Below are 17,193 nucleotides of genomic sequence, written 5' to 3'. Positions count from 1 at the left end.
GATCTGGAGCTGCGAACCACTTAGCGGGGTTACCGGGGTTCCGCCTCGAAAAGCAGGTTTTTAGTCAGTAAGAGTCTGACACTCCCTCTAGCCTTGGATGATTTTCCCCCATAAAAAGGTATCAACTGATTTGTTTTCTGGATTTGTGGATGAAAATATTGTAACTCTATTCTGGGGTCAGTTTGTTTATAAGTAGTACCAATATGGCTTAATTAATTAATTATTTTATATAATAATTAATTAATTTAATTAAGCCATATTTCGTAACTAGCTCAACAAGTTGATCATCGTACTTGCAGACTTTTTTATGGTAAGTATAAGCCGGTAAACGAGTATACGGATCACCTGATGGTCAGCAATCGCCGCCGCCCATGGGCACTCAAAACATTAGAGGCGTTACAAGTGCGTTGCCGGCCTTTTGGGGGTTAGGAATTTAAGGGTTGTTAGGGAATGGAGGACTGGGAAGACTTCTGGTACCTACACAATGACTTGTGAAATCCCTTTATTTTAAACATTAAAAAGCGAGTGGATGTAAGAGAGGCCTTTGCACTGCAGTGGGACGATCACAAAGGCTGTAAAAAGACCTTAAAAGTTGCCCAGACGACTCGTCTATTAATTAATAATAATTGTATATTATTAAATATATATAACCTATGATTAAGTGCTCATAATTGAGACGTAGATGGCTTGTTTGCTTTTTATAATTATTCTAATTATGTCATGTGGGCAGTGTGATGAATAAAGGTACCAAACTAGAAGTTTTTGTACACATACATTACCTACTTAGTTACCTGATTTCAACAGGAACGAAATCAATTTTGCTTCGTATTTAATTATAGTACCTAATGGTTTAAGTGTGAGAGAGCCATGCTTCGGCACGAATGGGCCAGCTCGACCGGAGTGATACCACTGCCTCACAGAAAACCGACGTGAAACAACGCTTGCGTTGTGTGAGTGAGGTCCCCGGAGGCCTAAATACCCCTCTTCTCGGAGGCCTAAATCCCCGATTCCTCAACCACCCTTAAATTCCTAACTCCCAAAAGGCCGGAAACGCACTTGAAACGCCTCCGGTGTTTTAGGTATCCATGGAAGGTGACGATTACTTACCATTAGGTACCGTCTGCTCGTTTACTAGCTTATACCATAAAATAAATAGTATATGTTTGGCCTTTATTGAAAGAAGATCTATTGCCATAAAATCATCCATTTTCCGACAAAAAGCCTATAGTCAGGTGTACAACGGCTATTATGTCATCGTGTGGGTAGAACCTGACTCAGTTACCGACTATATAGAATAGGAGATCACCAAAAATATATGCTAAAATTGGTATTTAAATCTTATAATGTTTTCCGAATCTTCGGACTATAGATGATAATTGTGAAGATTTTAGTTTTTAATCGTTCTTACGGTCCTTTATTGGATATTTATATCATCTTGATGTTGTTTTGTTTTGTTACTAGGCGTTCTGTAGGCTTGGCTCGAGGTGGTATTATTTTTGTTATGATTTCTATTCGAATCAACACTGCCTTGTTGGTCGAGTGGTCGCAAGCGCGATTGCTGGACAAGGGGTCTCGGGTTCGGTTCCCGGGTTGGGCAAAGTATTACTGGGCTTTTTTCGGTTTTTCTGTTGTAGCACGGTGTCTGGAATTGTTCCCAGTACCTATATGGCAATAGGCTCACCCTATTACATGGGACTTATAACACAATAGGGTATTATCCTACTAGTCAAATTCAATACTTTTATCGAAATGTCAAAAACGTTACTTTTCTATGAATTTTGTATGACATTGCAAATTATGACGTCATAATTTTTTTGCGTCAAATAGCATACATAAAAATTTAATAAATAAGTATATCGTCAAATGAATGAATGAAAATACGATTATTTTGGGATATTTTATTATATTGAAATATCAAAATAATTTATTTTTGACCTAGGAAACTACCCAATTGGTGAAAATTGTACATTGTATAACGGTATTACGTGCCGTAATGGAAAAAAACAACTGAATAAACAATTTAGACTCTAGGTAACGAATGTACGTATTAAGGAAAATTGCAGTTGAGTTTGCTTTTTATGGCGGATTTTTAGATGTATGACGCGAGATCCGGCAGGGTGATTCCGAGGAAAACACGATGCGAATCACCAATAAGTATCGTAAGTGAGCCGGTTGTGGCCACTTTAAGAATTTTGTCGACTTTGAGGCTTTCTTAACTTATAGTTTTTGCTATCACGAACATGTATTAACCTTGCCTAAGAAAACCCTTTTTTTAAAGAATGTCCAATAGAAAAATAACTCTATAAAAAAGAAAAAAAAAAGGGTGTTTGTGCCATTTTTGGCCAGGTTCGTGCCATTTCTGGCCACGGTCGTGTGCCAGTTCTGGCCATCAAAAATACAATAAAAGTAATCAAAATTTATTAATTAAATTTCACATTTTATAAACAATGGTTTTCATTTAGTTTGGAAAATATGAAATATTATTACTTCACTTGAATTTAACTTACAAATAAAGAGATCAACATTTATATGACGTTGGTAAAAGCTGCAAAGTAAACTGACCTCCCCTTTGTGTGAAGGCAATTTATTGCATCTCTGAAAATGAAAAATATGTATTTGTTGTTATGGAAAGCCAAGGAAAAAAAGCCACGATAAAATAAAGGGGAAGAAGTGGGGTGTCTATGTACATCAGTTTTGGCCAGCCATGTGGCCAAAGATGGAGAAATTCATAATTTTATCTCCATTAGTGGCCACCTTCTAATAACCTCACTTCAGAAACATATGGCGACAAAATAACTTTAGTTTCACTTAGACAATATATTCTTCATGTAGTATTAACATAAACATCCAAACAATAAGCAAAGATTTAAAAAATAAAAACCAAATCCTCACCCGCTCGCCTTAGCCTTTTTGTTAAGAACTTAACAATTTCACCCTCAACTAAAAAGAATGACGTGTTGCATCGAAGTGAAGTTTGACACATTAAAGCTGCCAACGGTATTAGTGTCTCCAATATTCAATATTTTAAATACTGTACATCACAGAGTAATTTATTTGTCCATGCCTTAGTTATAAATATTTGAAGGCCCAAATGGCCACAAAGGGGTCGATGGCCACAACCGGGTCACTTGCCCTAGGTAAGAGAATACTGTATACAAAAATAAGCTACACTTTGGTTGGAACGACCTAGCTTCATTATGGCTAATGGCTAATTTAGGATTACTTGAAATATTTTTTTTTAAGGAACTCGCCGGTAATGGGTGTGTCACCTGATGGCAAGCAATCGCCGCCGCCCATGGACACTTGAAACACCAGAGGCGTTACAAGTGCGTTGCCGGGTTTTTGGGGGTTAGGAATTTAGGGGTTGCATAAATGCTTTGACTTCGAATTTGATTTTGTATCATCCGAGAACTACGTATGAAAAATGACGAACGTAAAATTAAAAGTATGAAATTAAACTTAAATGAGAAGTCATTTTCTAGGAACCACGTTGGTGATTCGGAGCTCCGGCTCGACAAGCAGGAGTAGGAACGGGGTGGTTTTTAGTCAGTAAGAGTCTGTCACTCCCTCTCGCTTCGCCCAGGGCGGGAGAAGACATTAAAAGATTTTTCCCCCTCAAAAAAAAAAGAAACCACGTTGGTACTGAGAAACTGGAATAAGCTAAGTAGACTGAGTCACACAACTGATTGTGTAAGAAAGCAACATTTCGTACTAAAACACCAACATTAACATTACCATATGAATGTATTTGCAAAGTCCAAAACACTCGCTACTAGAAATGACATCATTGCTCTTGTGATTTGTATCGCTCACGATCATGGCCGGCGAAGTTCCCGCGCACCAAATATGGCGCGAAAGAAAAGTCGTTGAGCAGAGTTGAGTTTAAAATTAATTCTAGCCTTTATTTATTCACTAGCTACTTCCGCGCGGTTTCACCCGCTCTGCTTGGCTCCTATTGGTCATAGCGTGATGTTTTATAGCCTATAGCCTTTCTTGATAAATGGACTATCCAACACAAAAAGAATTACTCAAATCGGACCAGTAGTTCCGGAGATTAGCGCGTTCAAACAAACAAACAAACAAACTCTTCAGCTTTATAATATTAGTATAGATTTATTAAGGCTTACCAACTAAGATACATACAGACAATCTTAAAAATATGTACTTAATAATCTTTGTTGTCTGGACTGTCTCCTTGCTCAAGTGGTTGCAAGTCCTACTGCCTGGCAATGGGTTTCGGGTTCGATTCCCGGGTCTGGCGAAGTATTACTGGTATTTTTTCGGTTTTTCCAAAATTTCTCAGTACTAACACGGAGTTGGGAAATGTGCCCAGTATATGGCAATAGGCTCACCACCTTTTATAATACATGGGACTTACCTACATCAATGGTAAAAAGTGGGTGTACATTATACAGTGGCATTACGTGCCATAATGTGCATCTCTGCTTACCTCTTCGGGGATAAAAGGCGTGATGATATAATAAAAAAAATCTAGCCTTTGTCCTTCGTTCCGCTTCTATAGTACGGTGAAATAGTTTAATAATTTGAATTACAATTGGACTCTTTCCCTATATTGTAGGGAGTGGAGATGCGTACAAAAACTGGGATCGATACGCTCTGATTCGTTCATTCATTCATAAAAGTCCGAAAATGTTCTCTGTCCAGGAAGTCATGTCTATTGTGGGATTTTGCTGGGAATGAAAGTAGTACCCACGTATTTTGGAAATATTTCGGTTACATAGGTAACATGGTAAGGCAAGCTTATCCTGAAAATGTTAACTTTGCTCATAATTCATACTTATTATGGGTTCATTTCAAATTTCTTATTAGTTAGGTACTTGATCGGTTTACCGGGGCTCCGGCTCGAAAAGCACGAGTAGGAACGGAGTGGTTTTTAGTCAGTAAGGGTCTGACACACCCTCTCGCCTCGCTCATGGCGAGGGAAGTCATTCATCATACAAAGGCGACTTTCCTCCGTTAAAAAAGTTGGTACTTAATTTAAAATTCTCGAAACATTATACAATCTATTTACTTATGCGAAAACCAATAAGAACCTCGGTACTTGCATCGACAACAGATAATCCTTCGTTTCACTTCGTTTGGTTATCACAAAAATTAAGGATTAATATGAAGGTTAATTTTTGAAAGAGGTTCCTCATTCTGATATATTTATCAATGAATATAAATAAAGTATTATTTTACTCTTCCTGAACCCATTTGGGATATCTTTATCACCGAATATAGAGTAAAGTATTATTTTACTCTTCCTGTTCAATCTGTGACCATTAAGGATACAAAATTAACTTATGTAAGGCCTTCAACAAGTCCTGGTAACACTGAGTCAGTCAACTGAATCTCCAGATTTCCAGATTTGTTTTCTGATTGGCCCCTTATGTCCTATCTAGATAATTTTTTAAGGGGGGAAAATCATACAATCGCGTCCCCCGATCCCCGACTCCCAGAGTGTCCCTCGCGACGATATCTGAACGAATGGCGATAACCCAAATTGTTGCTAAAATAAAGAAAGCTCGTACCAAAGGAAGTTTGACTTTACTTAAGTACTTATGGCAAAATATTATGCAATTTAACAGATAATACTAAACGAAGGTGCTTGGATTGTTTACGGGTATTGTTCAATGTCAATAATTCGTCATAACCGTACTACGTGCAAACTCGTCACCACATGCTGACATGCAGTAGGTGTAGGCAATAGTCCGGAAGTATCCTAAGTATTGCAAATCTTTTTTTCTTCAACTTCCTTAATTTTTATTTGATGAAATCATTAGTCAGAAATAGTCACTACCAGATCACCTGTTAAGAGCTGTGGACTACCTAGTGGGTTACCGGGGCTCCGGCTCAAAAAGCAGGAGTAGAAACGGGGTGGTTTTTAGTCAATAAGAGTCTGACACTCCCTCTCGCCTCGCCCAAGGCGAGAGAAGTCATTAGATGATCGTCCAGCCTTAAAAAAGGGGTTGAAAATGGTTTACAGAAAAATTGATGTCAGTACCTAGTATCTCAATAGGAAGCCAGGAACTTAAACGTCGCCGTGTCGATCTGAATAACAATTTTAATGCAATCAATAAATCTAAATAAGGATGATCTTCATTAGATCTTGAAGGCTAGTAAAGTTCCTATTTATTTGGTTATGATTCAAAATTGATGAGCTGAGTTTTTACGACCAACATTAAATTAAATAATACAGATCTGCCTCTGTTTGACCTTTATTATAAAGAGGGGTAATCTCTTATTGACTAAAAACCACCTCATTCTGACTAATTGTGCTTTAAACGCAACTGCAACCCCTGGCCATAGCTGCGGACTAACTAATGGATTTATCGGGGATTCGGGGATCTGACTCGAAGGGCAGAAGTAGCCCTCTCTCGCCTCACCCGAGACGGGAGAAGTCATTAAATGACTTTCCCCTTAAAAAAAACCCCTGACCATCTATTACATTTTCCAAATTTTCTAGGGCACTAAGCCTTCAGCAGCCCAGCTCAGTACGTCTACTGCTACAACCGGGTTCAACGCCTGCCTCTATCATAACTATGCATATATTTCTATACAAAAAGTTGGCATCTATAGGCGGCGCGCGGCGGCGTAGGCGCCTCCAGTAGTATAAGGTCGGTGCACATACGACACGGACTTATCTCACCGCGAGAAAATACACGAAACAGACGTAAGTGTCAGCTGTCATTGTGCCTTTGCCCGCGTAAATATTTATAAAAAAAAACTTAACAACAGTGAAAAAAGTTTAACCTAAAATTATTTTTTATTAATTTTCTTGTGCAGTGAGTGTGATTAAATGGATTGCTGGTCGCCATTAACTTATTTTTTAACTCGATGCTACTAACTGCCTGGTTAAATAAACGCGGTAGAGGTGTTTTATGTAAACATTATTAATTCGTGAATCTATATTTTTCTTAACACAGATTATGGACTTGGGTAAATACCTATATAGGTAGAGATCTTGAGTAAAACATATTATTGTAGATTGTCGCTTGTAAAACATAATAAAGTATACCATCTTCGTATACTTTATCACCTTAGGTATTTACATTTTCCATCTAATATTTTAATTTAAGTATTTTAAATACATAATTTATCTACCTACAGAATACTTTAGTTTTGTGTTCACTAATGAATTTGCAGGACAAATCTAGGTACTTACAACTGTATAATTAAAACTGTAGCTACTCGTACTTACCTAATGAAAATTTCGCGGTAATCAAATTCCATTAAATTCCTCATCATTTTCATTTTTGTGAATGAAGTAAGCATTTAAGCAAAGATTGTAATCCACTCGTTATGCCTTTTATGGAAGAAATGTACGGTCAGCTGTGTTCGCACTGTACATATGTATATTTACTTTATGAGTCACAGACTATGTATAGTGTATACAACCTTCAATGAGGTAACTCATTCATAATAATAATGACTCTTTTGTTAAGTAAGTCTTGTCCGATGATACGATTGGTTGGTTAAATAGAGACGAATACATTACCTACATAGGTTATAAAAATATACCTGGATGCTAAGTGAACAACTACTAAAAATATTAAGAAATCATTTATGATTGTAATATTAAAATCATGCTGCGCCACCTATGATAATAATGTGTTAAATCTGACAACTTTTGACAGTAGTAAACTAGGGTTAATTTTATTAAAATTAACACTAAAGTATAGATTTATAGACAATATTATGTTACTTGTCTTAACTCCTAAATACCTAACTGCTATAATGTACCCACTCCTTGACGTGACTCTTTCCATAACTTTATTTTAATAACCATAACGATATCGGAATGCAGCTATAATCCAACGATGGTGATTGAAACCAAGGAACTATAATCTAGACTAATAAATAAAATTGTAGTCTCTGTTTGTAATATTGAAATAACCGCTTTTAACTACATGCAAATTAATACATATATATATATGATAAGTATACACAAATAACATTTTTTTTAAATTTTTGTCTGGTTCTCTGTTTGTTCCGACTTAGTTATCTCGGAAATGGCTTGACCGATTTTGATGGGAATTTTACTGGCATGTTGCTAATATACTTAGGAGTAACTTAGGCTACTTTTGTTATAGAAATAAATTTTTATTTTAGAACATAATCAAATTCCCAAAATCTGTTAGAAGTCGTTATTCTACGCGGTCCAAGTAGCGGGCAACAGCTATTCTAGTCAGTAAAATGTTATGAGGTTACAATGCGAAGTCAAGACATTCAAAGAATAAAACAAAGAGTATTTATTTCATACTCGCGCAAAAAAGACATTTGACAATGACAACTAGTAATTTTCGAAGAAGACCATGTTTTAGACAAACTTGCTAAACATAAAATTATCTGTTATGCCTAAATAGTGATGTGGATCAGGGAGATAAATAAAATAGGTAATAATGACAAAACATTAATGTGAGCTCCTTTCTAGATGGGCAAGCAGGTGTTGCTGTTGGCGCCGTTGGTGCTCTTGGCGCTTGGCAGCGTTGAAGGTAAGTGGCTTAACAACAAACAAACAAACAAACAATAAACAAACTATAGTATTTACTATAAGGTATTCAAAGCAGTGCTATATAAAAGCTGTAGGTTGAATCACAATAATTAGGTTTGAAGTTAATTCATTCATTTTTTAAAGTTTGCTAATATTTTCTGGTGCACAAAAATCCTTAAAAAATTGGCCTAACCTCTATTTAAATTTAATATCGTAAATCTTTCTCGTTTAAGTAATCTCCATAAAATATTTAAGTGAAAAAATGATTCGTCTTCGGCGTATCATTGAGGCGATTTAAGTGTGGGAGAGCCATGCTTCGGCACCAATGGGCCGGCTCGACCGGAGTGATACCACGGCCTCACAGAAAACCGACGTGAAACAACGCTTGCGTTGTGTTTCGTTGTGTGAGTGAGGTTACCGGAGGCCCAATTCCCCCCTTCCCAATCTTCCCCATCCCCGATTCCCGAACAACAACCCTTAAATTCCTAACTCCCAAAAAGCCGGCAACGCACTTGTAACGCCTTTGGTGTTTCAAGTGTCCATGGGCGGCGGCGATTGCTTACCATCAGGTAATACGTCTGCTCGATTGCCGGCTTGTTCCATAAAAAAAAAAAAGTCCAACCTTCTCCTCCCTTATCCCCAAACCTCAAATTATTAGGTGGACGGTGGCGGTTGCTCGCCATCGGATCCTTTTGATCGGATTTTCTTTGTTCTTCCTCTGAACATCTTTCTACAATGAGACTATACATATATAGATAATAGGTAGATATAAAACTTATATAATAAAATGACCCGTAATAAATTTGTCGAGACTGGTTCACATTGGAGTCTGGGGTTATGTTGCAATTAGGACATTGTGCCATTCAATTCTGACCTTTAGTTTCAAGTATCGTGCCTTCAACTGAAGATGCATACCTACTTAAATATAAGCACAGCTATCTACTTTATTATGAAAGTTTTGTAGCAGTTATGTATCTACAGTAAAGTTGTTTAAAAATGTTTTTTTAAACTGACATGGTCACTAATATACCTAATATTATCGGGATATTTACCATGTTTATTAGTTTTTATAAGTTTCCGATATTTCGGCACTGTTGCAAGCGCCATGATCACGGATGAACTAAAATATGAACGAAAAACTAATAAATATGGTAAATATCTCGTTTTAAGCTGATCACGTTTCGGCAAATTGTCTCAACTAGTTTTTGTAAAGTAAGATCGAGGTACTTTGAGCCATTTACTAAAATTAGTGATTAGTTCATGGTTGCGAAATCCTCGGTCTCAAGGAAATTCTAATTAGTATTTCTAAGAAATATGCTAATGGTATTATGACTGTGAGACAATTTGTTATTAAGTTTAGACTTTTTCCGGTTTTAAAAATAAAATCCAATATTTAAGTTAACGTGGGACGGAAACAAGGAAATATTTGGCTTATCTACGGCGTCTAAAGACTTTTGTTTTTGAGGTAATCCACCCAGTGTTATATTTTCAAATCAACTTTATTGCATCCATAATGTATACTGTATAGTGTGGTCTAAAATTTTAATACAGTAATATGTTCCAACTTTTTCGCAAAATAACCGTTAGTATTAGGTTATAGCTGCCAATGTTGCAGTAATGAAACTCATTTTCGCAGGTTACTAGTTTATAAAGTCAGAATTAGGACAGCATCTAGCTTGGTGAACATCAACTACTATGGCACCATGGCGGTCCGCCGTATCATTGGTTGTGAGAAAAATCTCGACCAATCACGGGCGAGAATGCGATCGCACTCATTTCGAAAGTGACAGTTACAGAATAGCCTAGCTGCAGTACCTACAGTTAATTAAATAAATAAGTAATTTAGTCCTAAAGTTAGGATTGAAATAGCATCTAGGTAGATCAAGTTTTCCGGAGCTGCGGACTACCTAGCGGGTTTATCGGGGCTCCGGCTCGAAGGGCAGGAGTAGGAACGGGGTGGTTTTTAGTCAGTAAGAGTCTGACACCCCCTCTCATCTCGCCCAAGGCGGGAGAAGTCATTGGATGATTTTCCCACCTTAAAAAAAGTTAAATGAAGTTTATGAAAATGGTTTAGGTCTCAAAAAGGTACTTACCTACATAAGTATATAGATGTTGTCCGTACATAAGTATCTGATGCATCGATTTTTTATTAAGTTACAACAATCTAGTTTGTTACAAGTGTATTGTTATGTCATTAAGTATGTATGAAGGTCGATGTAGATACAGGCAGCACGGGACTGACCACGCGGAACACACCCACAGCCCACTTCAACCTGCATAACATTACTATGACTAGCACACGGGTTTACTTGTTAAAGTAAAACGTCATTACCTCTTACCTCATTACGTCCCTCATTTTCCCGGTAGATCAAGATAGATGACTAATTTTAATTTTAATGTCCGTCTTGTAGATTTAAAAAAAATACCACACATCTATTTTTTATTTTCTTACGAAAACAAATAAGTACTTTCGAAGATGTATCGATTTGAAATTTCGCATGACGTCACTTGTAGGTAAGTTTTATACTTACGTAGAAATGACTAAATATTTTTTTCATTTTCTTACTCCGTCATCATCCCTATTACTTGTTTCATGTAGAAGTATTTACTGGTTTGCCATGTCATGAATTACAAAAAGCCTATTTGTTAAAACGAGTCTCCAAAATCCGTAAGGATTCTTTGAGCGTTTAATTCCTTACCTAATGTACTTAAATATGACTAATTAAATAGCATTAATAGATTAGCTATACCTTATTAATAACTAAATCAGAATAAGGTAAATTTGCCACATCTATCAATGTCACAATACAATGCATGTTAAATTGATGAAGTACTTTTTTATGGTATAAGCCGGTAAACGAGCAGACGGATCAACTGATGGTAAGCAATTGCCGCCGCTCATGAATACACTAAACACCAGGGGCGTACAAGTGCATTACCGGCGTTTTGGGGGCTAGGAATTTAAGGGTTGTTGGGGAATCGGCGATTGGGAAAATGGGGAAGGGGGTAATTGGACTTCCAGTAACCTCATTAACACAACGCAAACGTTGTTTCATGTCGGTATTCTGTGACGCCGTGGTATCACTCCGAGTCGAGCCGGCCCATTGGTGCTGAAGCATGGCTCAAATTCAAATTCAAATACTTTATTGCTTTCCACATGTAAGACTTAGGTGGTAAACTTAACTATGACACAATGTGGACCCTGTCGGGCACAACAATACAAGTTTAGGAGGAACACACTTTTATATGACACTAAAAAATTAAGTACATCGAATGAATAATTACAGTTAATAATTAAATTAATCAAATTATCAAATTAATCAAGGCTCTCCCACACTTAACAGTATACAACAGTACCCTTAGTATGAGTTTGATTTGCGGTTAAAGTAAGTAATTGAATCGAGAGCGCGTTCGGTACACTTATTGGGCGGCTCGAATAAAACAACCAATCAAAGTACCAAACACATTCTCGTTTCATTTTCGTTCAACGTAAAGCAAAATCGTACACAATCAGATCTTGCATTGCTTGGCTATTTTAAGTTGAGAATAAGTATAACAATGTTATTATAATCCGTCATTGCGAGCTAGCAAGGACGCGAGGGCTAGTGGGCGAAGCCTTCCACATATGGCCTGTTGCCAAGGTCCCCTGTATGGCTTTTTTTATTCGTCCTAATGATGTTTTTGCTTGATAGCCAGCATCATGCAAATTGATTATGCGTGGGGGTTGAATACTTTTTGCCTCATATTGTTTGTTTTGTTTCATAATCATGTTGTTATTGTGATCTAATTTCGACGCAGCTTCCTCGTCACTGATTTGTTGTATAATTTTTACATAAATCAACGTTTTGATGTGTCGTTTTGTTATGAATGGGATCTTGATTCAAGGTGATGTATGTCTGCCGCGCCTTTATGGGTGTTTTTTTATTGATTCTGGTTGTCTATTATTATGTTTTGGTCCTTGATAACTGATTTTATGTATTTTTTTATTGATGATTTTGGATGATGAAGGATTTTCTATATCGAGATTGTCAGGAGTAGATTCCAAACACCATATTGGGTATATCTAAGGTCTTTTGTACTTTTGTTAATTTACTTACTTTTATCTTTCTACAGGTCAACGTTACCGCAACTATTATGCCCGTGACTACCTGGGCCGCGACTTATACGAACATGGCCGATCGATCTCCGACAACCTGGTGACCTGTGGGCCCCACACTTGTGGAGTCGGAGCCCACTGCATCCACGGCAGTGTGAGGCCCGTCTGCGCTTGCCTGCCTGGATACTCTGGTGACGCCTTGAGCCAGTGCATCAAGATCGAGTGCATTGGTAAGTTTCAAACAGCTTTTACGTCGACTATTGTACTTAAAATATCAGCATTGTCATTTAACGTGTAATTTTTATATTCATAAGCATTACTGTACTATTATTTTATGGACTTCATCCTTAGTTAATTTTTCACGAGAATGAACGCACTTACGTAAGTACGTAAGAACTTCTTGTAGCTGTATTTGAGTCTTGCATTAACTTACTGTCTATTTTCATACGGATTCTTAAGTACTTGATTTTAACTGTTATCGTGTATTTCTCTAGACAACAGCGAGTGCCGCGGCCACCAAAGCTGTGTGAACCAGCACTGTGTCGACCCCTGCGCCGGCGCCTGTGGTGTTAACGCCAACTGCGATGTAAGACTCATTCACATATTCCTACAGACTGTACAATATCGTGCCTCTTTCTGCCAAATGCACAGATTATTCGATTTTCACCATTATACTTTTGTAATAAAGTCTAATATTGTTTGATCTGCTAGCATCTGTACCTAGTACCTACTTAGGTATGTCTACTTGATTAAACGTCTTATTGAATTTCACTGATTTGAAATTATGGAATTACAAAAACATGTCTTATTTGCTTCCAATTAAAGTTCGAATTCCTTCAACAGGTTCGCAACCACATTCCAGTCTGCTCCTGCCCACCTGGCTACACTGGCAATCCTTTCAGCTCCTGCAGAATTGCCGACCCAGGTACAAACTCCACAATTTTCAAGTGCCACAGTATTTTGTTCTTTAACTTTTATTAATTATGGTTTATTGTCGTTTGCAGAGGAAGCTTGCCACCCATCTCCCTGTGGAGCCAACACTAAGTGCCACGTTGCTAACAACCAGGCTGTCTGTACTTGTCTGCCAGGATACAGAGTAAGTCATTGTTCCTTTTATGAAGAGATTCTATTACTTGGGAAAGCCAATCGTTGATAGTGTATCCATAACTCTACTTTAAATTATTAGTATGGTTGGTCTGTGGATTGCTTTAAACAAACTCCTAAGAATGGTGTATGGTCTTAGTTCCTTGATTGATTTACGGCCAAAATTAATGACTTTCAATCCAAAACCCTTGCATTAAGATCGATTTTTGACATTACCTAAATGCAAGTATGGAGTTTCTGTGAAAAACTTAGCATGTTTTGGATTGAGATCAGTATCTATTGATTTCGGCTATAAGACTTTGCTCTTAGCTATCAGTATATCCCTATTACCAGTATTTGTGGTGGTTTGGAAAACTGCTTCCAAATACACTCCACGTAAAACACTTCCAAAAATCAAACTCATCCTAGCCATTAAAGAAAAATTGCCATCATCATCATCTTTCCATCAGAATACTAAGTCATATTGTGTCTCTTCCACAGGGTAGTCCATTGACAGGCTGTCGCCACGAGTGCGAGTCGGACGGCGAGTGCGGCGCCCAGCAGTCGTGCCGAGACTTCAAGTGCATCAGTCCCTGCGGAGACTGCGGTGTCAACGCCGACTGTGAGACTGTCGCCGCCCACCGCGCCATCTGCAAGTGTCCTAGAGTAAGTAGCTAAAGAAAGGAAGTAGGAAGACTGGATTGTGTTTAGATCTCTTATGTGTATTTGGCAATAAATTTAGGTGTTTAGAATATAATTTTAAAAGTAGGTATGACGTCGGTATTTAATAAAATCTCATAAGTAGGTACCAATTCAAAAGCATAGGACCATGTAGTAATTTTATATTTTCTCCAACATTTTGTAGAAACTATGGATTGGTGGCAATCAGAATATTGCATTGAATATTGTATTTATTGAATATTGTATTCTGCTCGACAGCTAGCCCAAGTTTTATTGATTGCCAACGAAAACGTACTTAGAAATTGTTTAATACATTATAATTTATCTTCACCAGGGTTACCACGGCGACCCCTACAGGATCTGTTCCGCCGAATGTACCTCAGACAGCGAGTGCCCCAGCTACAAACCCGCCTGTATCTACAACGCATGTGTCGACCCCTGTATCAACGCCTGTGGAACTAACGCCGAATGCCACCTCCGTGGTCTTACACCCGTCTGCTCCTGCCCCAGAAACATGACTGGAGATCCCTTCTCCTACTGCAGACCTTTCGAAGCCCGTAAGTTTTGGTTTCTTCTAAAGCCTTTGTTATCGTAAATTAAAGAATTTTTGAGTGTTTATTTTTATTTGAGACTGATTTTATATCATGACACGGAGAACGACTTTTACCTGTTAACAGGAACCAACATTTACCACAGATTTACTCTGATTGATTACTTTTACAGAAAAAAATTGTTGGTGTTCCTCAAGGCACCATCTTCGGTCCTATTCAGTTTTGTTGATATTGTTTTTAAATTTTGGCAGGTGACCTCTGTGAGCCTAACCCTTGCGGTGCTAACGCTAAGTGCACACCTGGCCACGACCGCACTGGAGCTGAGCGTCCAGTCTGTACCTGCCCTGCTGGATACATCGGAAACGCACTCGTGTCTTGCGAACGTGTAAGTTTATTTGGAATCTACAATATTTTATGTAGTCAAGATTTTTATTTGATACAATTTTATTCAACTGACTTTCTGACGAGACAAAGCGTGCCATTCTCTTTCGTTAGCTTCTTTAGATTAATTTATTGACGATTTGTTTTTTGTTTATCACAGGGTGATTGCGAGTTGGACTCCCAGTGCCCAGACAACCTCGCCTGCGTTGGCTACCGTTGCTTGGACCCTTGCCTCGGCAACACTCAGTGCGGTTCTGGAGCCGTCTGCATGGCCCGTAGACACATCGCTGTCTGTACCTGCCCCAATGGTAAGACATCGTACAAATATCTGAGTATTTATTAAGGTTTAGGTTTCCAATTTTGATCTTTCTTATTTAGTAAGAGAATATTTGGAGAGTACCGAAAGTACTACAAAGAAATTGCAACTACTGATATTGGTGTATGTAAGTATACCAAATACAATATTAACCATTATGCTATTTTCATCAGGACGCAACGGTGATGCCCTCGTGAACTGCTACGACACTCAGTCAGTGGTCGCCACTGGTCGCTACTACAGATTCAAGCGCGACGGTAACTACACCAGCCAAGTTGAAGACGTCAAAGTACCTGAGGCCCCCGCTGCCGTCGTCACCGAGGTCAAGGAAGCCGAAACCCAAACGAAAACTGAAGAAAAGAAAGAATAAATTCACTGATTAATCGATTACAAACAACCGTAAAAGCGCGGGCTGATAGATTAATTGCACGTCACTAGTGTCAAATCTGACGTTTACTGTCATACTAGTGCCTTGTTAAAAGAAAATCCCGCGCTTTTATCTTTAAATGATGAACGGATTAAACAAAAAATAATTTAAACTTTCAATTCGATAGTTGTTAGAACTAGTTATCGATAAATAAAACTTATAATTTATTTAAGTTATAAATTTATGAAATAATGTAAAATGATGACTGGTGATAACACAGCACGTTTAGTTATTTATTATTGCTCTCTTTTTCTATCGTTGGGAAACAAAAAGAAGAGGCAATATGTCCGTGCTCATATTGAATTGAAAGTTTGAAGTAAGCTTATGTTTAACCAGGTAACGCCAACCGTTGAACGAACGCTCTCTATTTGTGAAATAGTCTCATTGAAAACGTTGATCAATCTGTTATGTTGTTGATTAATTATGGTTACTAATAAGTGAATACTGCCAGTTCAAATAAAATTGTCGCTATTATTTTTTGTGTTTTATTCCTCCTCTCCTCCTCCTCCTCCTCCTGTTTTTTTATTAGGTACTGTGCTTAGACTTTCGATGAACTTCACAGCCTATGGACTAGCTTCTTTATGTACCAGTAAAATATACTTAATTTAGGACATGCTGATTGCTTACCATCGTGTGTCTGCTAAAAGAAAAATAACAAAAAAAAAATTAATGCCTATTTGTAACGAACAGTAACCTATTTTAAATAAATTATAATTTAAAAATAGTTGATTTGTGGAAAGAGACCAGATTAAATAAGGTAGTTATTGCGCCTTGTTGACCGATAATAATTCCCATAATGAGAATTATTTTTGCTCTTCATGAGTCATGGACGTGTTCTTGAAGTTAATTCAAGATGCCTATACCTATTGTTTGTGCCTAAAGTCTAACCAAGTCGTAGCTATCCATGCTTGAACAGCTTCGATGCACGAACTTTAGCCGAAGTTACTTCCAACCGTTCTATCAATTATCAAGTAGGTATTGTAAATAATGATTAATTAATTCAATCATTGAAATTCATTTAATTTAAGTAAGTACATACCTACCTTGTAACTATGTACTATAAACTTGGTACAATGCCTAAAGACCCAGCCTAGCACTTGAAAATTTCGTTAGTTTTTAGCTAAGACCCAATTAATTTAAGATATTTTTTATTTTAATGGC

General features: G+C 37.6%; 1 protein-coding gene across 2 annotated transcripts; it reads left to right on the top strand.

Annotated features, from left to right (window-relative positions):
* The first annotated feature begins 6,571 nt into the window (after positions 1 to 6,571).
* On the top strand, positions 6,572 to 16,506 carry LOC118274628 (neurogenic locus notch homolog protein 3). 2 transcript variants are annotated; one of them, XM_035592260.2, is made up of 11 exons: positions 6,572 to 6,676; positions 8,438 to 8,498; positions 12,611 to 12,823; positions 13,088 to 13,179; positions 13,437 to 13,518; positions 13,598 to 13,689; positions 14,178 to 14,342; positions 14,692 to 14,914; positions 15,160 to 15,293; positions 15,450 to 15,597; positions 15,779 to 16,506. In XM_035592260.2, the coding sequence occupies exons 2-11, from the start codon at positions 8,438 to 8,440 to the stop codon at positions 15,973 to 15,975; spliced, it is 1,407 nt and encodes a 468-aa protein (XP_035448153.2). In that variant the 5' UTR covers positions 6,572 to 6,676; the 3' UTR covers positions 15,976 to 16,506. The 2 variants fall into 2 exon arrangements, with proteins under 2 accessions (XP_035448153.2, XP_035448154.2); XM_035592261.2 differs by lacking the exons at positions 6,572 to 6,676; positions 8,438 to 8,498 and adding an exon at positions 8,357 to 8,399.
* The last annotated feature ends 687 nt before the right edge of the window (positions 16,507 to 17,193 follow it).

This window comes from Spodoptera frugiperda, chromosome 11 (assembly GCF_023101765.2).
Source record: "Spodoptera frugiperda isolate SF20-4 chromosome 11, AGI-APGP_CSIRO_Sfru_2.0, whole genome shotgun sequence".
Classification (NCBI taxonomy): domain Eukaryota; kingdom Metazoa; phylum Arthropoda; class Insecta; order Lepidoptera; family Noctuidae; genus Spodoptera; species Spodoptera frugiperda.
Note: the sequence above shows the minus strand (reverse complement) of the source record. Positions and strands in the feature narration are given on the sequence as shown.

Coding starts and splice junctions, on each gene's coding strand:
- LOC118274628 (XM_035592260.2), top strand. CDS start 8,438: ATGGGCAAGCAGGTGTTGCTGTTGGCGCCGTTGGTGCTCTTGGCGCTT. Junction 14,915..15,159: donor CTGCAGACCTTTCGAAGCCC/GTAAGTTTTGGT, acceptor AAATTTTGGCAG/GTGACCTCTGTGAGCCTAAC. Junction 15,294..15,449: donor CACTCGTGTCTTGCGAACGT/GTAAGTTTATTT, acceptor TGTTTATCACAG/GGTGATTGCGAGTTGGACTC.